The sequence below is a fragment of the Grampus griseus genome, assembly GCF_964374135.1.
Source record: "Grampus griseus genome assembly, chromosome: 4".
NCBI classification, from domain to species: Eukaryota; Metazoa; Chordata; class Mammalia; order Artiodactyla; family Delphinidae; genus Grampus; species Grampus griseus.
Genome location: NC_138997.1, coordinates 101060748 through 101083259, shown reverse-complemented (window position 1 = coordinate 101083259; position 22512 = coordinate 101060748). Strand labels below are relative to the sequence as shown.

The 22512-nt window shown below is 43.8% G+C and overlaps 1 protein-coding gene across 1 annotated transcript in view; it reads right to left on the bottom strand.

Annotated features, from left to right (window-relative positions):
* Positions 1-21842, bottom strand: part of PROM1 (prominin 1) — a gene marked incomplete at its 5' end in the record, with an annotated part of 91246 nt that extends 69404 nt beyond the window's left edge. The window contains one exon of the mRNA XM_082653572.1: positions 21620-21842. Within this exon, the coding sequence (XP_082509698.1) occupies positions 21620-21842 (223 nt within the window). The remainder of the gene's footprint in view (positions 1-21619) is intronic.
* Positions 21843-22512: the final 670 nt, after the last annotated feature.

The following is a 22512-nucleotide window of genomic DNA, read 5'->3' as shown; positions in this document are numbered from 1 at the left end:
CAAAAACGACAGAACTAAATTGGTTTGTCGCTCGCAAGGTTAAGTGTTGCTTCTCTGAAGAATGTACTTTAGCAAGCCCATCTTCGAGCCGCCTGGTTTGGTTAAATATGTTCGCTGTCCTTTGACATCGGAATGAACGGTACCCACCCGCTCCTTGGCTCACATCTTCCTTTGGCTGGTATGGGTGAGGATGTGGGGACCCAAACGACGCAACTGCCTCAGGTCCTGGAGTTCACCATATCCTTCTGGAGCGGCTGCAATGAGTCTGTCCAAATTTAGTACTTGAAAGAATGCTTTTTTTTTTTTCGGTACGCAGGCCTCTCATGGTTGTGGCCTCTCCCTTTGAGGAGCACAGGCTCCGGACGCGCAGGCTCAGCGGCCATGGCCCACGGGCCCAGCCGCTCCGCGACATGTGGGATCTTCCCAGACCGGGGCACGAACCTGTGTCCCCTGCATCAGCAGGCGGACTCTCAAACACTGCACCACCAGGGAAACCCGAGAGAATGCATTTTAACAACCCCTTCAGGCAGCCACAGTCCTGTACCTTTCAGTTTCACGGAGCTCTACCTTCTGCTGTTCAACTCCTCCATCAACATGACTAAACCCTTTGGTTTGGTTTTTAATAAAGGGATTGATGCTTCAGACATTTGGAAGCCAAGCTGGGTTTATTAGAACTTATCAAAAGTATGCTCCCTGCCTCCAAGTATATAATCAAGTATTCCAGAGGGCGAGCCCCCTTTCCTGTATTTAAAATACAATTCGATCACCCTTGGTGCGGTTTTTCCCTTCATTTCAGCTGTCAGCACGTGACTGTGCAGTCCTCCTTTAACTGATTGGAGCTTCCCTGCAGGACTGACACACATCGGCTTGCATGAGAATTCATGATGGCACTCACTCGCTCTTCCAGAAAAGAGCTCAGAAAAATGCTGCACAGGAAGCAATGCTTGGAAAAGCATCTGGGACCAGTCTGGCCCTTGCAGCCTTCCGCCGGCCACATGTTCGCACAGATCCGTGCCGGGGGATTCTGTTTCCCTGTTAGGCCACATGCAGCCAAGCCCGTGACTGGGCGGGCTGGCCCTTAAATCATGTCAAGTGCTTTTAGAGGAAGCAGGCTCTCACGTTGCACAGGAGCAGGGAGACCTCTGGGGGCTCCTGCAGCTCGGAATCCTTGACCAAGATGCAAGTCGGATAAGGGCTCAGGGCCCTGTGGCCTCCCTGACGACGGGACGGGGCTGGGAGGGGGCCGCTGGGCCTGAGAGTAAGATGGTCCAGCAGCTGTGTTGCCACCACTGTTAAATCCAGGCAGGCAACATGGCCGAGGTACCTGTGGAGTCCCGGGGTTTGTTTCCTCCCCTAAGACGTTCCTGGAAAGCGTCATTTGTCTCTGCTGTTCATTTAAGGAACACTGGCCTTGAGGATGTTTGAATCGCATTTTTTGGTCTGCACCAAGGTGCACGTGATCGCACAGACACTCCCATGAGAATGGGAATCAACACCACCCCATTTTGTTCTGTCATGTGACAACAGAAGGCTCAGCTATTGACCATGGCCTCCCCCAAATGAGGGGCAGAGAATGGAACCAGGAGCAGAGTGAAGGGGGATTTTTTTTCCTGTATATACTTTGATCTCACTTGAATTTTTAAGAGAATATTAAAAAAAATTTAAACAAAGTTCTTTCATTGACATACTCTTCCACCCCTTTCCCAACACTCTCCAAAAAAACCGCAAAAAGACAGAATCTGTAATACTATCAAGTTAAAAATTCTAGTTCCTGGGCTTCCCTGCTGGCGCAGTGGTTGAGAGTCTGCCTGCCGATGCAGGGGACACGGGTTTGTGCTCCGGTCCGGGAAGATCCCACATGCTGCGGAGCGGCTGGGCCCGTGAGCCATGGCTGCTGAGCCTGCACGTCCGGAGCCTGTGCTCCGCAATGGGAGAGGCCACAACAGTGAGAGGCCCACGTACCACAAAAACAAAACAAACAAAACAAACAAACAAAAAACCCTCCTATCCTTGTCACTAAATACCTACAACTCATCACCCACTTGTGACCTTGAATGATCCACTGGCTTACAGGTCCCCTGGACTATTTATTCTCTATAAATGCATTTTGTCTCCTCTACTGGAGATTGTTAAAGTAGGAAATGTTCTCTCTCCCATGTAAATCTCATAATCCCTAACCCAGTGTTATGCATCTGTGACAGGTGTTCAGTAAAACTTTCATGCCCTAAACAAGTCACCTAAATCAGATCTAATAAACTAACTTCTTCTAGGCAAGAACATTTTCCTTGAAAAAAAATCTAGAAATACAATCATGGCACTATTCTTAAGAAGTTTTGTTACATTTTGTTTTAAGAAAATCCTCCTCCTACACTGTTGGTGGGAATGTAAACAGGTACAACCACTATGGAGGTACCTTAAAAAACTAAAAATAGAACTACCATATGATCCAGCTATTGGGATGTATCTAGAGAAAACCATAATTTGAAAAGATACATGCACCCCAATGTTCACTGCAGCACTATTTACAATAGCCAAGACATGGAAGCAACCTAAATGTCCATTGACAGAGGAATGGATAAAGAAGATGTGGTACATATATACAATGGAATATTATGCAATCATAAAAAAGAATGAAATAATGCCATTTGCAGCAACATGGATGGATCCAGAGATTATCATACTAAGTGAAGTAAGTCAGAAAGAGAAAGACAAATGCCATATGAGATCACTTATATGTGGAATCTAAAAAAAGATACAAATGAACTTCTTCACAAAACAGAAACACACTCACAGACTTCAAAAACAAACATGGTTACCGAAGGGGAACGGTGAGGGGAGGGATAAGTTAGGAATTTGCGATTAACATATACACACTACTATATATAAAATATATAATCAACAAGGAACTACTGTATAGCACAGGGAAATCTTCTCAATATTCTGTTACAGAACCTATATGAGAAAAGAATCTGAAAAAGAATGGATATATGTATATGTATAACTGAATCACTTTGCTGTACACCTGAAACTAAGACAACATTGTAACTTAACTATACTACAATATAAAATAAAAATTAAATTTAAAAAAAAGTAAATCATTAAAAAAAAAGAAAATCCTGCATGTCTTTCACCTCACCTTCTTTTTTTTTTTTTTTGCGGTAGGTGGGTCTCTCACTGTTGTGGCCTCTCCCGTTGCGGAGCACAGGCTCCGGACGCGCAGGCTCAGCGGCCATGGCTCACGGGCCCAGCCGCTCCGCAGCATGTGGGATCTTCCCGGACCGGAGCACAAACCCGTGTCCCCTGCATCGGCAGGCGGACTCTCAACCACTGCGCCACCAGTGAAGCCCTCACCTCACCTTCTTTATTAAGCTCTAAAGGGGGTGGGGTTGGGAAATCAAAGACTTCTTACAAACTAAAACAAGATCCCAAATCATCATTATTGTTGAACCTTAAAAGCCCAGCCATTCCAATGGTACACTAAACATCAGACAAAATCTGATTTCTCTCCAGCTCTAAGTTCTTAATTGAGCCTGGTCTTTAAATGTACAACCTATTATTTTAAGTCTCATTTATCATAATAAAAAAATGACTAGACCTTCAAGCACAGTCAGTTCTAGATAATCTGCATACCCAGGAGACCAGTGGGTTTGAAACCAGATGATCTAAATATCTTTTTGTTTTTCTTCTAGGTCATAACTTTATGCTTACATTCTATATGGAGATATAGGGTGACTTTAGCTATATAAAAACAATAACAAAAAAATCTTTGCCCAGGGAAAAAAATCTGAAAACCAGCCTTTGTTCTTTGGGTGGAGAATGGACCCTTTTTAAAATTTCTGTTTATGACCCTTTGTAAAATTTTTGTTCCTGTATATTTCATATGAACATATTCTACCTGAAAACAGATACAAATAAAAGTATGTCTGTTGTGCTTGCAATGCATGACAGGACCAAAAATGATAAACTACTCACTTACATTGTCTGCCATAGCATGTTCAGTCAACAAGGCTCCTGCTGTTCTCCAAGTACCAGGAACCCAATTGGCAACAACGAAGCAGACACTACCTCCCTCCCAACCAACCATTCCCCTTGCCCTCCTTCTTGCTTCCCTGTCCTGCCAGCTCCCATTTGGCTGTACGGTCTGAAATGAGCAAGCTTCCTGTCTCTGGGTCTTAGGCTTTTCATCTATAAAATGGAAGTATGAAATTGGATGATTATTTCTGACCAGACGATCGTCCCTAAATGACAAGTTCCCTAACACCAATGGCCTAATGCCAATTCGCAGTAAAGAGATTAGGCAAAGGGTTTCCGTATAGAGAGCTGCTGACACGAAATCAATATTAAAAAGAGTGACTCTGCTACCTAATTAGGCAGAAGGCATTTGACAGACATTTGACAAACTCCTCAAAAAGGAAACAGATGGGAAAACAATCAACTTCACTAGTGATCAGAAATATATATGAAAGTAATGAGACACAATTAATTCAACCTTAAAAAATTCCCGACACATTACTGGTGGTGGCATAAACTATTTCAGGACCTTCTGGTAAATTGATAATTCTTTCCAAAACTTAGAATGATATTTTTGACTATTGACTCCATTTGGGGAAAAGAATTCTAAATGTCTGAATAAGCCTAGTGAAAAATTGGAAATAAAAATACGGAGGGATGAGTTAGTTTTCATGTGATTCCACCCATTTTCTCCATGAAGTATGAGGTCACTGGCTGACGGAGGAGGGTTCAGGGTAGAAATTTGAGAAACAGAAGAGAAAGTATGCAAATAGGAAGGGCATTTACTCTGTCAGGAGTGTGGTGTGTTTGTAGATCTGTGGATATACATTTAAAGCAAGTCCTGTCGGCACAGTTGCAACGTTCTCTAGAAGCAGTTAGTTACTCTGATATGGTCATGAGAAGACGGAGTAACCAGAAAACGGTGCAGACAGATTTGGGATTTTGCCAGAAGAGAATCAAGACGGGAGAGGAGAGAAAGGGGAGGTTGATGACACAGCACTGTGGGTGCTCACAGAGTGAAGATGAGACGGTTCTGAGAGCATGATTGGGGGGTGCTGAGCTGGGGAAGGAAAAGCAAGGAGACGGCTTGCTGTAGTTTGTCAGGAAGGCCCCATCGGAGGAGGAAACACAGGCAGAGATTTGGAAGATATGAAGGAACTAGCCACCCACTAAGAGGATGCAGAACATCCGGCTGAAAGGCAAGGCACGTGCAAAGACGCCACTGCCAGGAAGGAGCATATAGAGAGTTTCTAGGAACTAACAGGCCAGCAGGGGCAGGGTAGGGAGGTGTGCAAGAGTTTATCCATTTATGCACACACCAAATATTTAATGAGCACCTGCTACGTACGTTCTAGGCACTGTCCCAGGCTCTGGGGATACGGTATGGAAGAGGTGAACAGAATAGAATCCCGGCCCTTAAGATATTTAGTCTGATAAAAAGGATAACAAATGTTTACTAGAATACCAATAAACGTGTCACACAGAAAAATGAAACAACGTAAGGACTAGGGAGAGGGATCCTAAATTAGAGAGCGTGGCCAGAGATGGAGATGACATTTGAGCAAAGACCAAGTTACATGAGGAATAAGCCATGCAGAAGAACGGTCCAAGCAAAGAGAACAGTCAGATGCCAAGGGTGTGCAGCAGGACATCGTGTGGTGTGTTCCAGAAAGAGCGGAGAGGCAGCTGCCGTAACTATTACAGTCCTTGAGGCTACTGCGTACCCCCTTCCCCATTCTCTTCCCCAAGTTGAGGCATCTGCATTGGTCCAGGTGACAGACAGCCTCCGCCAGGGGGAGGACAGTCCTGACAGAGGGAAGTGGACAGATTTGATACACATGCTCACAGTAGAACACGTGGATTTACCTGTAAGCAAATAGGTTCTTTAGGGAGACTTGTCTGTCCCTGTTATTGCAGGGAAGCACTCATTTCTGAAGTCAGCTGTTAATTTCAGAGTAGACGTTCATTTCTACTCTGCTTTATTTCTATTGCACAAGTTATATCTGGAATGGCTCTTTAAAGAAATGCAGTTCCTTGCAAGCTTCCCAAGTATTCAGTCACTTTACACCGCAGTAGCCTTGTGGCATTCAGTGAGCACGTCACAATCAATCGCCCTCCCAGAAGGCTGCTGTCCAAATCTCATGAGGCCGAGCTTCTGGGTCAGCCAACCTCCAATAGGATTTTCGAACATAGACAACCTCCCCTTCCCAGGATATATCAATTAAATTATTAAAATATTAAATATTTTAAAACAATAATACAGGACTGATGGATTCCTGAAATAAATGCTAAAGAAATGTCAAACACAAGAAAACAATTATGTCCCCACCTTTTGGCTGCCCTTGTGGACTCTGAAGTTTCCTCCCACAGAATTAAGAAACAGAAGCTCGTCTCTCAAGCTGCTTCCTATAAACGAGTCATCACTCTACTTGAAAGGATGAAGAGACTTCTTTCACCTAAGCTACTGCCCTGGGAGTCGTCTCCATCCTCTCTCTTCTAGTTTTAAATGATTCAATATTTAGGTTTTTTTTTTTTTTTAAATCCCACTCAAGAAGAACTTGGCTTTTAGGATTTTATTGTTTAATTTTTAAAATTTTTTATTTATGTTTTATACAGTTTTAAAGGTTACTTTCCACTTACAGTTATTACAAAATATTGGCTCTATTTCCCGTGTTGTACAATACATCCTTGTAGCCCCTTACACCCAACAATTTGGACCTCCCACTCCTCTACCCCTCTATTACCCCTCTCCCGCCCTCCCCACTGGTAACCACTATATAGTTTGTTCTCTTTAGCTGTGAGTTTGCTTCTGTTCTGTTATATTCACTAGTTTGTTGTTTTGTTTTGTTTTTTTTAGATTCTACATGTAAGTGAGATCACACAGTATTTGTCTTTCTCTGTTTGTCTTATTTCACTTAGCATAATGCCCTCCAAGTCCATCCATGTTTTAGCAAATGGCAAAGTTTCATTTTTTATGGCTAATATTCCACTGTGTATATATATACATATATGCATACACACACATATTTATACACCACATCTTCTTTACCCATTCATCTGTTGATGGACACAGGTTGCTGCCGCATCTTGGCCACTGTAAACAATGCTTCTAGGAACATTGGAGTCTATGTGCCTTTTCCAATTAGCGTTTTATTTTTTAGGATTTTAAATTTTTATTCCTATTCTACCTAGGCTTACTGGGATATGTATAACATAAATAAGAAGGAAGAAAAAAGAAAAGGAAGCCCAGGGACACAAGGTGAAACTCCTTAGCTCCATGCAGGTGGAGGCCATCTGACTCGTGGTTCCATCCCCCAAAGCAGGCACTCCACATGCACTTGGCATTTGTGGAAAAGGAACATAGGAAGCAAGAGGCACACCTGTGTCCTACACCTGTGCCTGAAGGGGGAGCCACCGTTCTAAAATCTCCCAGGAGCCACCCAGAAGCGTTCAGTCCAATCGCTCAGGAAAAACTTCAACTAGAAGGAATATTTTATTCCACGTGCTCTCACCGAAAGGAAACTCTGAGATGTGATTAACCACCTCTACAATACCCTAATGGTAGCTGAAGGGATATATTTCGTTGCACAATCACAGAAAGCAAGGAGGGGAGAGGCATGGGAAGACTCACCAGGAATCACTCCAGGTGTGCAGCCCACATAGCTCGGGACAAAGCCCAGGCGGATGGCAGAGTAGTACACAGGGGAAGATGGGTAATGTTTTAAATAAGTAGACTCTAACAACTCATACTGACTCTTTGTCATTCATGCCTTTTCAAAAAAGTAAAATTTTCTCAATTCCTCAATTGGTTTTAGCCAATGTAGATAAAGGGGGAAATCAAAACTGAAATTATAAACTACCAGAAATTAAAAATGAGAACCCCGCATTTCAGGATAAATGTATTTATTAAAAAATAAGAATAAGGGGCTTGCCCGGTGGTCCAGTGGTAAAGAATCTGCCTTCTAATGCAGGGGACGCGGGTAATATCCCTGGTCTGGGAACTAAGATCCCACATGCCGCGGGGCAACTAAGCCCGCGCACCACAACTACTGAGCCCACGCGCCTCAACTAGAGAGAGAAAACCTGCACACCACAACTAGAGAAAGCCCTCATGCAGCAACGAAGACCCAACGCAGTCAAAAATAAATAAGTAAATAAATAAAATAAATTTTAAAAATAATAAATTCTTTTTAATTTAAAAAAAGTGAGAGGGGGCTTCCCTGGTGGCGCAGTGGTTGAGAGTCCACCTGCCGATGCAGGGGACACGGGTTCGTGCCCTGGTCCAGGAAGATCCCACATGCTGCAGAGCGGCTAGGCCCATAAGCCATGGCCGCTGAGCCAGCATGTCCGGAGCCTGTGCTCCGCAACGAGAGAGGCCACGACAGTGAGAGGCCCACATAACGCAAAAAAAAAAAAAAAAAAAAAAGTGAGAGGGACTTCCCTGGTGGCACAGTGGTTAAGAATCTGCCTGCCAGTGTTGGGGACACGGGTTCAAGTCCTGGTCCGGGAAGATCCCACATGCTGCGAGCAGCTAAGCCCCTGCACCACAACTACTGAGCCTGCGCTCTAGAGCCCATGAGTCACAACTACTGAAGCCCACACGCCTAAAGCCCGTGCTCTGCAACAAGAGAGGCCACCACAATGAGAAGCCTGCTCAGCGCAACGAAGAGTAGCCCCTGGTGGCCGCAACAAGAGAAAGCCTGCGCTCAGCAACGAAGACCCAACGCAGCCCAAATAAATAAATTAAAAAAAAAAAAAAAGCGAGAAAAAATGTTATTTGCTTTGTATGTATGTATATTGTTTTTATATTAAAAATAAATGTAGTTTTATTTTAATAAATAATGAGCAAGAAACAAATGTATACAATTGGACTCATTTGCTGATTCAGATTTTTTTAAAAATATTTATTTATCTTATTTATTTATTTAGGCTGTGCTGGGTCTTAGCTACAGCACATGGGATCCTTTAGTTGCGGCCTGTGGACTTCTTAGTTGTGGCATGCGGACACAGTTCCAGCATGTGGGATCTAGTTCCCCGACCAGGGATCGAACTGGGGCCTCTGCATTGGGAGCATGCAGTCTTACCCACTGGACCACCAGGGAAGTCCCTTGATGATTCAGATTTAATCCAATACTTATTCCTTCTCTGTTCAGGTATCCCCAGAAGCCCTTGTCACCTTTAGTCTGAATCACACAAGATGTTCCTCACATCACAGCTATTTCTTGCCCTTGAGCTTTTCATAGATATTTAATTACTGTTAAATTTGGTAATCTTGTTGGCTAAAGAATTATAAACTTGAGTTTTCCCATGCAAGTAAAAAAAGCAGCAATCTTGGTAATAAAGTTTAAGTTTCTGAAATATAAATAGCTGTCGCAAAGTTAATACACTTTGAATTCTACAGGAAAAAGTGAAGCCACCCACTGCAACTCACCGAGATAGTTGTATAAGCTGAAGTGTACAAAGTGAAGTATTAGGATTTGAAGAAAGCGGAGATAAATTAACAGCTGACAATAAAGAAACAAAAAAAATTCAAAAATCTGACAGTAAGGGAAATTCTAGAAAAAAAAATTAAAAGCAGAGCAACATGCTCTTTCAGAAGGGCTCACTGCCCGGCAGGTTTTACTGTATGATAGTTTGGTGATATCATCGTGACACTAGTATTTCAAGAAAGTACACATAGCAAATGTTCAACCTTTGTTAAGTAAATAGAGAAAGAAATTTGTAGTGGTTAGGGGAGAAAGTACAATAGTTTTAAAAGTTCAAAAATATCAAAACAAAAGCAAGAGATTATGAAGGATCTCCAATGTGCCAGGCACTACTGGCATCAATAAGTGTACAATCTAAGACAGCAAACTATTAAAAGGCAGTGTTAAACACGCAACAGTAAAAGTGTATAAATGACACAGATAGCACAGACAAAATGATGCGCTGAGAGCCACCAGATCTCCAGAATAGGTATCACATGAAGAAACTTTTAAAGAAACAAAGGGAGTTTGCCAAAAGGCAAGTGGAAGGAAGAAAGCAACAGAATGAGGTGTTTCATCTCCAGGGGGTTAGGTCCTCAGGTCAAGCAGGAAATGCAGTGAACAGAAAGCAGGCAAAAAAGAATTATTCATGGAAGTCCCTTAAATCTCTTGTCTCAAGCAAGCAGTGACAACTTTTAAGCTCTGACAGAGGAGGTGGCTTCACACTACATAATGCAGTTGTACAACAGTAGAAAGAAATATTTGTACTATTCAAGTTATTTCTCTTTTTTTTACTCTTCAGCACATAGAGTTGAATCTTCATGAATTAAAGGCTAGGACAGTGTGACTATTCAAACGTACAGTGGAGGCTGTGGGAGGTAAACCCCACTTTGCAGCTGATCAGATGACCCAGCCATCAACTCCTTTCCTCAGAGAACATGGCTGTATACCAGCCCTCACCATGAAGTCACCATCACCACCTCTGTTGGGTACCCTTGGCCCTCTGCAAACACCAGTTCACCTGTTCACTTCCGGGGTGGATTAGTGTGCTAGAGCTGTTACCCCAAATGGCTTAAACAACAGAAATTTATTGTCTCACAGTTCTGGGGGCCGGAAGTTCAAAATCGGGGTGTGAAAGGTGCTCCCCTGAAGACTCTAGGAGAGGATGTGTCCTAGATCTCTCCTGGCCTCCGGTACTTTCTTCACTTGTGGCAGCATGACTCCAATCTTCACGTGGCATCCTCCCTGTGTCCAGATCTGTCTCCAAATTTCCCCTTTTATAAGGACACTAGTCCAAGTGGATTAGGAGCCCACTCTACCCCAGTCTAACCTCAACTTAATTAATTGCATCTACAACAAGCCTACCCCCAAAGAAGTTCACATTCTGCAGTACCGGGTGTTAGAACTTCAACATATGAATTTCAGGGGGAAACAATTCAACCCATAATACTGGGTTTGCTCCCAAGCTTCTTTCTGCCTCCTTATCTATAATAAGTAATTAAATATTATACAAATGTGTAATTAAATATTACACAAACTGAGGAAATATGAACATAAAAAGAATGAGCATTGAAAACTAAGTCTAATGTTCTATAAAGACTTAGAAAAGGCCAGTCCATTGGATGAAGTACATGTGAGAAAGCTGTAAAAGTCTGGGGAGAAAAAAATCAAACTAAAAATCCAGAGCTCTGGGCTTCCCTGGTGGCGCAGTGGTTGAGAGTCCGCCTGCCGATGCAGGGGACGCGGGTTCATGCCCCGGTCCGGGAAGATCCCACATGCTGCGGAGCGGCTGGGCCCGTGAGCCATGGCTGCTGAGCCTGCGCGTCCGGAGCCTGTGCTCCGCAACGGGAGAGGCCACAACAGTGAGAGGCCCGCGTACAGCGAAAAAAAAAACAAAAAACAAAACTGCATTTATGAGACAACCGAGAAATCTGAATATTTTATTATATTGAAGAGCTACTGCTAACTTTCTACAGTGTAACAGCATGATGTCTTTACTTTTAAGGAAATACACTGAAATATTTACAGAGGAAATGATAGAAAAACTGCGATTTGCTTCAAAATGAAGGGGGTGAGTAAAAGGAGTGGGTAGAGGTAGAAATAAACAAGATTGGTCATGAGTTGAGTTGTTGAATCCAGGGTGGTGGGTAAGTGAGGGCTCATCAGACTCTTCTACTTCTGCACATACTTGAAATTCTCCATAATAAAAAAAAAATGTTTAAGGATTTGGTTGGTATACTCACTTTGGAGCGCTGTTTGGTAGTATTACTGAAGGTGAAAAAATGTTTACCCTACAGCCCACCAATTCACTCCTAGGTATATACCCAACAGCGATGTGTATATATAATCACCAAAAAACACGTACGAAAATCTTCATTGCAGCACTATGTATAAAGGCCCTGCTATGGACTGAATGTTTATGTCCCCACAAATTCATATATTGAATCCCTAACCTCCTGTATGATGGTGTTTGGAGGTGGGGCCTTTGGGATGTTATGAGTTTAGATGAAGTCATGAGGGTGGGCTTGTGGAGGGATTAGTGCCCTTGTAAGAAGAGGAAGAGACAAGAACCCTCTCTCCCTCCACCAGGTGAGGACACAGCAAGGAGGCAGCAATCTGCAAACCAGGAAAAGGACTGTCACCAGACGTCAAATCTGCTGGCACCTTAATCTAGGACTTCCAGTCTCCAGAACTGTGAGAAATAAATGTATGCTGTTTAAGCCACCCAGTCTATGGTATTTTGTTACAGCAGCCCAAGCTGACTAAAACAGGCCCCAAATGGAAACCTCTCAAACGCCAATCCAGTAGGATGGATACATAAATTATGGTATATTCATGTGATAGAGCAGTACACAACAACAATAGTGAATATTTACAACTACATGCAACAATATGGATGAATCTCACAAATAAAATGGTGAGTAAAAGAAGCCAGAAACCAAAGAGAACACACTACTGTGTTCTACCAGGCGTAACAAATCTACACTATTAACAAGCAGGAGAGGGTTATCCTTGGGATGAGTTGGGGACAGTAACCAGGAAACAAGAGAGTGCTCTTCTGGGGGCCTGTTCTTTTTCTTGATCTGGGGCCTAGTTGCACAGATATGTGCAGTTTATGAAAAGCCATCAGGCTGTAGGTTTAGGTGCACTTTTCTGTATGCATACAAGTTTTAAAAATATTTTTAAATTAAAAAAATAGGAAATTCTGATTTAGTAGGTAGGGCCCAAGAATCTGCATTTGTAACAAACTCCCATGTGATGCCTGATGCTTTTGGTCCAAAGGCCACACCTGGAGTAACACTGAGCTAGGTCACTAGTGCCCAAGTGTACATGAGAATTTCCAGAAACAGCAGACAATGCATACCCCACTCCCCACCCCTCCACAGCCTCCTTCCTGTAGCTTTGGTTGGGGTTACAGGTTTACTGAGTGATGCCCACTTTCCACTGTCTGCTGAACCCCATGCACACGTTGGTCTGACATTCCAGAGCCTGTCTGCCATCTGCCCACAAGCTACTCCCCAAGTTCATGGCCTGACAACCTCCTGGACATGCAGGTCTCTGGCCTCACTGCTCACCAGGCCACATCCTACAAGCTCCTGTCTCAACTTGCATCACTCAGGCCTCTGCTTGTGCACCTGGAATGCTCTCCTCTGCTTCCTGAACTCTTCCACACCCGTAAAGTTCAGTTCAAATGTTCCTTCCTCCAGGAAGTCTTCTGCAATTGCCCCATCGTGACTAATCCCTCCTCTCGACAGCCATGAGCACACTATTCATGCCGGACAGTCAGCATGGACCAGCCCTCCTGCATCATAGCTGACTGTGGAGGTGGAGGTCTCTGTGCTCAAGGTCAGTCTTTTGAGAGCAGGGGAACCCAGTCGACGCCATCTCTGCCAAACAGCAACAGGTCTAGCTCACTACATACTTACAGGATGGAAATTCAAGAACTTGGAATCAGACAAATCAGCTCTGAATCTGGTTCCATCATTTTTCAGAAATATGACCTTGGACACATCACTTAATATCTCTGAGCTATTCTCTGGAAGAACTAAAGAAGTATGTAATAGGTGTCATGGGCTGAATGGTTGCCCCCAAAAAGATATGTCCAAGTTCTGACCCCGGGAATCTATGAATGTGACCTTATTTGGAAAAAGGGTCTTTGAAGATATAATTAAGTTAAGGATCTCGAGATAAGATCATACTGGATATAGGATGGGCTCTAAATCCAGTGACAGATGCCTTTATAAGAGAAAGCAAAGGGAGATGTGAGCCAGAGACACAGAAGGCAGATGTGAAGATGGGCAGAGATTGGAATGATGCAGCCACAAGCCAAGAAACACCTGGAGACACCAGAAGCTGGAGGAAGCAAGGAAGGATTCTCCTCTAGAGCCTTCAGCCTCCCTGAGTGCCAATATCTTGATTTTCTGGTTCTCAGAACTATGACAGAATAAATTTCTGATGTTTTCAGCCACTCAGTTTGTGATGATTTGTTACAGCATCCCTAAGAAACCAGTGCGGTGGGAGTCACATAAATACTTGCTCTTCTGTCCATGTGATCATCAAGACATAAGATGAATTTAAAAGCTTACAATGAATATGGGTTTTATACATTCATATTTTACTTAACAAACACTTATATAGCATTTAGTTTATCAGACAAGGTCCTCGTTGCTTTATAAATATTATTTAAATATTATGATGATCCCCAAAGTACTATTATTATTATCTTCATTTTACAGAGGGAAAACTCAGGAACAGAGAGTTTAAGTCACTTGCCCAAGGTCACAAAGCTCGTCAACATAGAAGCCAGGAATCAAACCCAGGCAGAGGCTCCAGAGAGCAAGCTCATCACTACCACTCAGGTGTTGGGCTCATTTCCGAATCTAGACCCCAGCCAAGCAGAGGGCACGTGGCAAGCCTGCCTCAGGCCACCCCTCCTGTAATGTCCCTCCTGCTGTATGCTTCTGCCCCAGCATTGCCCCATCCAGACCACATTGGACAGCTGCTTCTCCAAGTGTACATTTTGGAACTTCTCTTCCACCCAGTAGACAGCAATGTCTAATACCACATGGGCTTCATCCAGCAGCTGCTGGGGTGGCCTCTCTTTATTTACATTCATACTTAATCTCTCATTTCCTGCATGTATTTGAAGACCTCAAAAAGGACATCATCGCTGGAGACCAGGAAGCTTTCCTTCTTTTGTCTTTCACGGCACTGGCGCACGTTTATTTTCCAGAAGGGCACAGCCTACCTCTACCGCTCACTTACGGGAAGGCAGGGGCACGTTTCAGTACTTTGTGGACAAGTTTATGAAAATACAGTCAACAGGACTCATTGTTCAGTTTAGCACTGGAAGCTGTACTATGAAGCAGAAGACACATCAGATGGATTAAAGGAGTGCCTGTTACAGTCTCCAGACACGCCCCCTTCCAGGGAGCACAAGGGGAGACAAGCCCAGGCATGGGCATCACAGGGCTCTGGGTCAAACCTTGGCTTGGTCCCTTAGCCATCAGTGTGTGTGACCTTGGAACACTCCCTTAGCTTCCCTGAGTCTCACTTCCCTTATCAGCAAAATACAAGTGGCAACTATGAGCCTGGACAATCAACCCAGCCTGCCTGAATTCAAACCCTGGCTCGCCACTGGCTAGTTTTGTGACCCTGGTCAAGTCAGTTAGCTCTCTGAACCCCAGCTTCCTCTTCTGTAAAACAAGATTAATAGCCCCAAGCTCACAGAGTTGCTGAGTTGTTCCAATCCCTGAGAGCCAGCACACACCAGCTGTTTGCTGTTCTAATTGTTCAGATGCATAGAGATGACAGCCGTAGACTGCCCAGCACAGTGAGTGACACTGGGGAGACAGGATCAACTAATGTTAGTCCTTTCCCTCCATGACCTTATTTATGTCCAGGCCCATTGCCAACCTGAGTCACGTGATATAAAGAAGACAAGTGCTGGCTCTGTCTGATTAAGGAAGAACACACAGGTGCTGGATATAATAAAACATCCTAATTCTAGGTGGACATTGGCACAGACACACCTATTGGGCTGTCCGTCCAACAACCCCTTTTCTGGAAACCACCTCCCTGCCCGTGATGCCACAGGGCCAGCAGTGCCTCACAGTGCCAGGCTCACAGCACCCGGCCCAGGCACGAGGTGGGACTGTAGCCACGGTTACCTGAAGGGCCCGTGGTTGGCGACTGGCCCTGGGCAGGACTAGAACTGAGACTTGGGACTAAAAGAGAGAGAATGCCCAGCCACTTGCTCTCCAGGAAGCTGGCCTGAAACCTATGACGTTGGCAGCCTAGCTCTCCACCAGGAGGATTACAGGATGGGAGAACCCAGAAAGGGGGATGGGAAGGAGGAGGAATGAAGAGGCCACGGGGCAGAGAGAGGCCAAGATGGGAGCCAGGTCGAGTCCCTGCTGGCTTGATCCCCTCCCCAACCCCCTTGAGCGTCATGAAGTAACCCAGAGTCCTCATGATAAACCCCTTTTTTTTAAAGTTTTTTTTATTGAAGTATCGTTGATTTACAATGTTGTGTTAGTTTCTGGTGTACAGCAAAGTGATTCGGTTATACATACACACACACACACACACACACACACACATATATATATAAAAGAATATATACATATATTCTTTTTCATATTCTTTTCTATTATGGTTTATTACAAGATATTGAATATAGTTCCCTGTGCTATACCGTAGGACCTTGCTGTTGATAAACCCCTTTTCTGATTGCCTTTGCTGATAGGTTTCTGTTACCTGCAACAGAAGGACTCTCAGTTAATATCACATCCTGGTGGCATCTCAAAGTCTGAGGAAACCAAGCTGAACTCTTCCCTCTTCCCCACTTCTACCACTTCCCCAGCTCCACCCCCAGACCCACCAACTCCCGGGATCAAATCAAATTAGCAGAAAATGTTGTTACAAATAGGTCAACCATCCTAAAATCTAATTTAAAAATATGCCAAAACAGAGTGGAAAATGATTTTAGAAATTTTCTATAGCAATAAAAGCAGGGCTTCCCTGGTGGCACAGTGGTTAAGAATCCACCTGCCAATGCAGTGGACACGGGTTCAAGCCCTGGTCCAGGAATATCCCACATGTCGCGGAGCAACTAAGCCCGTGCGCCACAACCACTGAGCCTGCACTCTAGAGCCCGCAAGCTAAAACTACTGAGCCTGCGTGCCACAGCCACTGAAGCCTGCGTGCCTAGAGCCCACGTGCCACAACTACTGAAGCCTGCGTGCCTAGAGCCCGTGCTCTGCAACAAGAGAAGTCACCGCAGTGAGAAGCCCGCGCACCACAACGAAGAGTAGCCCCCACTCGCCGCAACTAGAGAAAGCCCGCACACAGCAACAAAGACCCAACGCAGCCAAAAATAAATAAAATAAATAAATTTATAAAAAAATAAAAGCTGAGGAGACCTTTTTTACACCTGTTCCATTAAAAAGGCTCGGACCTGGGTCATGATTTATGCCAAATTCATCATAGACACCCCAAATTGGAAAAGGCACTGCTCACCATTCACACCAGATAATCTTATGCAATGTACACTTTCAATGTGCAAAAATTACTATTTTTTCATGGTAACTCACAATCATTTTAAAAGCAGTATGATAAAATAAAAAGGAAATCAATTACCCACAAAGTAAGCTGTAGAACACAGGGAAAATAGTCCTGGAGACAGGGGGTTCTCAATCTGCCAGGGGCTAGTTGTGTGCTTTGAACATGTAATCTTGTCCTGACTTAGTTTTCCAATCTGTAAAGGGGGATGTAATAAATAGAAATAAGACCACCATCTACCTCCATCATCTACCTCTCAAAGTTGCTGGGAGATTCAAATGAGCTAACACTTTGCACAGTGTGCCTTACAGCAGATGCTGGGGAGGGGAGGAGAGAACAGAGAAGAAACAAGAACCCACGAGATGCAGATATATTTGTGGGAGTAAAGACTACTTGGTAAAGTAGCGCTACATCCAAATCCTGGCTTCTAGAGCCAGTTCTGCTGCTGTGGGGCTTGCTGGGGAGACACAACCCACTTACCTTCAAAAGCAACACAGTCGCTTCTTACAAGGCAACTCCATGTAGTGTTGCTGAGGAAGCAGCAGCAAGGACATTGTAAAGATCCCTCCTGGAGACACCTTTTCTTTCCTATATCCCTCGAGACACCAATTTCGGCGTCAAATTTGGTCAATTCTTCCTCTCGAGTAATAATACTAAGAGCAGCCACGTTTACTGAGGATTTTTCTCTGTGCCTTTCAGGCATGGTTTTAAACATCGTCTTTACATGCATCATTTTATTTAAGCCTCACAGATAAAAGCTATAGAGTGGGTTATGATTAGAGTCACATTACATCTATGAGAGCAGAGGCTCTGAAAATTAAGTTGGCCTAGATCACCTTGCAGGTAATAGGCAAGAGCTAGGACTTAAACCAAGTCTTTTGGACACAGAATGGACTCTGCCTCTGTTTCCCCCATTACTTTTGCCTCAACCCACATGAGTTCATTATTACCACCCTCTGGACCACTGCAGGAACCTCACCCTCCCTGTGACCTATCCTATCAGCTGCTGTCAGATTCTTTTCCCAAAACCCAAGTCCACTACCACACTGGCTCATAGCACCCAGCAAGGTGCACCACAGAAGGCAGTGCTTTCAATAATGCTTGTCAAGTGAATGAAACTTGTGCTCATGCTGCCTTAGCTTCCTTCCCGCTACAGAACTCTCTGGCCTGCCAGTCAGGGTCCTCCAGCTCTGGCTCCCCAACCCTGGCAGACTTACTCCACGAATACGCACTTCACAGGTCCACCATGAACCACGGTCTCCTCCACTCCACGGACATGCCGTTTCCTCTGCCTGGAATGCTCTTTCCCCAGCTCCCCCCATGGCCCCCCACCCCCGCCACATACACACACACATCCTGCCCTCAACACCCTTTCTAGGTTAATGCATGGACAGACGATTCCCCCCTAATGTAAGCCATCACTGTCTTCTTAGTGAGCCAAGCCCAGGACACCACATCTCCCTTGCAGTTTCAGATCGGGGCAGGATTTATGAAATACCCACCAGGTACTAGAGCACACTCTGCCGAGCTGTAGTTACCTGTCTGCCTGGTCTAATCTAAGCTAATCTTTTCTTCTATCCAGGAATAGGCCTTTGTCTCAAGCCACAGCTAAACAAAACCTTTCCATCTTGTATTTACCAGGATGGGCTTCTCTTTAGAGAGTTCCAAATGCAAAACTGGGTATTCCATTTTGGTTGGAAACAGGATGTAAATGTGGAAAACTCCCCAATGATAGCATGAAAAGAAGGAGCCGAGGCTCCAGGGCCGTCCCTTCTTCTTCTGTTCCTGCACCGGGACTGTGCACTCAAAACTTCTCTCTCACGTGAAAGAACAGACCTGTGGGATATTATCTTCTGTGAAGATGTTACTCCACAGAGGACTCATCCTGAAGTCACCTGCTTTGGTTGATGTATTTAGTTAAGCTAATACATATAAATCTATCTCTTTCTCTCTCTCTCTCTCTCTCTTGCATCTTCAATTATCAAGACATCGGCCTCTGTTTTGGTGCTCATGAAATGCAGTGGCCCCAAAGTTCACAGCAGCACTACTTACAAAAGCCAAGACCTGGAAGCAACCTAAATGTCCATCGACAGATGAATGGATAAAGAAGATGTGGTACATATATACAATGGAATATTACTCAGCCATTAAAAAGAATGAAACAATGCCACTTGCAGCAACATGGATGGACCTAGAGATTATACTAAGTGACATAAGCCAGACAGAGAATGACAAATATCATATGATATCACTTACATGTGGGCTCAAAAAAAGAAAAAAGATACAAATGAACTTATTTACAAAACAGAAATAGACCCACAGACATAGAAAACAAACTTATGGTTACCTAAGGGGAAAGGGGAGGGGAGGGATAAATTAGGAGGATGGGATTAACAGATGCACATTACTATGCATAAAATAGATAACCAACATGGACCTACTGTATAGCGTAGGGAACTATACTCCATATTTTGTAATAACCTATATGGGAAAAGAATATATATATATATATGTATAACTGAATCACTGTGATGTATACCTGAAACCAACAGGACATTGTAAATCAACTATACTTCAATTTTTTTAAAAAAAGTCACGTGCCAAGGGGAAAAAAAAAAACACGAAAAACATGATTGCCTCATAGTGTCCTTTATGTTGCAAAGCACCTCTTGAGCACTTTGAGGCTATTACGAAACCTAGTAACTGGGTGAAAGAATATGAATAATGGGATGGTGGAAGAAAACCAACACACCAAGACGTCACCTGCTAAATTCAGTATTATATTCTCTTAGCAACCTGACAATTTTTTCTGAAAGGGGTAGTGCTGGTCTGTTTCTGGAAATTTCTTTCTCCGAAGTAGTAAGTATTGACGAAGGTCAAGGGACAAGCAAGGCTAACACCCTCAGATTACATTAGGATTTAAATTCTAGACTAATCATGATGTTGGAGGTGAAAACCCTAGAATGCATCGGAAGCAGGATGTCTTTTAACCTGATCATTTGAATGAAGACCTTTAAAGATACTGTTTTCCCTTGTGAAACAAGTGTGAGGAAGCCTTCATATGAAATCTAGAGGGAGAAAAATAAAACGACATATGGAAAGAGATTACAGGATTAATTACATGATCTGCCTTAGAATGACACAGGAGACTTCACAATCTTTTTAAAGAAGTCACTGTAAATTCGTATTAAACAACTGAATTCTATGCTTTTTACATAAAAAGACAAAGAAACCAAGACTAAAAACACTAGTAGGTGTTTATTTATTCAATTATATTTACATCAAGTCCAAAAGTAAACAAAAAGATATTGAGAATAGTGAATTTGTATTCAACATGAATAAATAAACTCAGTTTGCTTTCTACTTCTGTCCTTTGGGTTTCCAAATTTAGTCTTTTAAGCAGCGACATAAACAGTAAGCAGTACTTGTTCAGGACTCTCTTCTGTGACAGTAGGGCTCAGGGAGATTTACTTCATTGAATCGAAATTTAAACTAACAAAAAATTGAAAACTACACTTCAGACTGTTTCAATTGCTTAATCTGAGACAAATAAATGTAAAAAATTCTATGTAAATATATATTAAGAAAATCTGTAAACTGCCCGTAATATAAACAGGTGCTGAAGTTCACTAAATACATCCTCTCTCTCTCTCTCTCTCTCTGTGTGTGTGTGTGTGTGTCTCTCTCTCTCTCTCTCACACACACACACAAATAATCTGCTTATGAACGATGGCTGGCCAGCTAAGGAAGATGATAAAGATTACTACAAATTTTATAATGTTTAGTAGTCAATGATAATATTCAAATCTTTGTAGTTTAAAGAACAAGCTTAAGCTAGATCTAACATTACATCAATAAAAATTTAGACTGCCAAACCTTAATAGCAGACAATTCCCACAGACCATTTGAATTTTCATAATCCCACTCCTGAAAACACATACCCCGAAGACTTCCGAGTACAGATGAGCCGCAGTGGTGAGGCCAGAGAGTACGCACACAAAACAACAGCACGATGCCATGAATGTTCCCTCCTGGCTTCACACTCAAACTCTTAGACCTGAAGCAAACAAGTTACCCAGGTAACAGGTATGGTCTGCCCTGGCCTTACCCTAAGCAGTGTCAAAACTGCATTTTGCGGTGGGTGGAGGAGAGTTAAATTTGTAACTTTCAATGGCCATGAGAGGTCATTATTAACTTCTCGTTTGATGACAGAGAATTTGCATTTTTACCCTAACTTCCACCTTTGGTATGAACTTGAGAACAATTCAATACTCTAACCAAAAAACAAAACAAAACAAAACAAAAGAAGAGGGGAAGAAGGATAAAGAATTGGAAAAACAACATGGCAACACAGTTTGATTTCATTTTCTTATCATCACATTCCTAACAACCTATTTATTTTTCTTAACTTCTGGCTAAATACTTTCTGCTCCTCTGCAATTCAATCACTTTGAATCTCATACTTTAATATACGGAATATATTCTGCACTGATCGTGTTGTCATTAACAAACAATATTGTGTGTGCGCCCGTGAGTATGTTTGGAGACATACTGTATCTTGTCCCGCCATTGGCACTTACCTTCAGGGAAGGCATTCGGCTGCACCATGTGGAGGAAGATGTGCACAATTTGAAAGAGGATGCCAGTAGGTCCAGCTTCATAAGAATCTCTGGTCTCATAGCTCGTTGGAGGAAATTCAAATTCCAAACCATCAGGAATGTATGCGGATGATGGCGGCGGCCCCTCTGACATGGTGTCCCCGTAAAGCCCCAGCAGCAGCAGGAAGCGGAGGAGAAGGGCCATAGCTAGCAAGATGCCCCAAACATGAGGCAGAACTGGGGACCTCCCTCTTCAGAGGTTCTGGAAGCCTTGGGGAAGACAGGAGTGCGTTTCTGTGCAGTAGAGGCGTGGCGAGGTCTGAGTCTGCGGAATCCTTGGCTTTCTGGCTGGGTTGGCATGCGGTGAAGGGTGGCAGAGAACCTTCTCGGCTGTGGGTGGGGGGGACGGTCAGTCGATCAAAGCACCATCCCTGGCAGGGAGAGAAGGGGCGGGGTCACTAATGCCTGCAGCCCGCCTGCACCGGCAGCTCCCCTGGAGGAGAGGCTGCAAGGCTTTAGAGCAAGCCCTCAGCCTAATCCGCGGCGGAGGAAGCAAACACAGAGCCTGCTTCAGAGCACAGGGGCAGGAAAGCTGGAAGGTTCCATGCTAGGGGCCAGACCCAGAAATACCAGCTAGTGTAACGAGTGTGTGGTCTTGGCAACTGACATTCATTAAGCACTTACCACATTCCAGACACGTTCTACATGCTCTGCAGGTAGAACCTCGGTTAAGGCATTATCCCATTTTACAGAAGAGGAAACTGACTCCGAATTCCAGCAACTTGCCCGAGGCCATGGTTGATTCATGGTGGGGTAGAATCCAAACCCAGTAGTTTGCTTTCAAAGCCCAAGTTTGGACTCTCCCAACTCCAAGA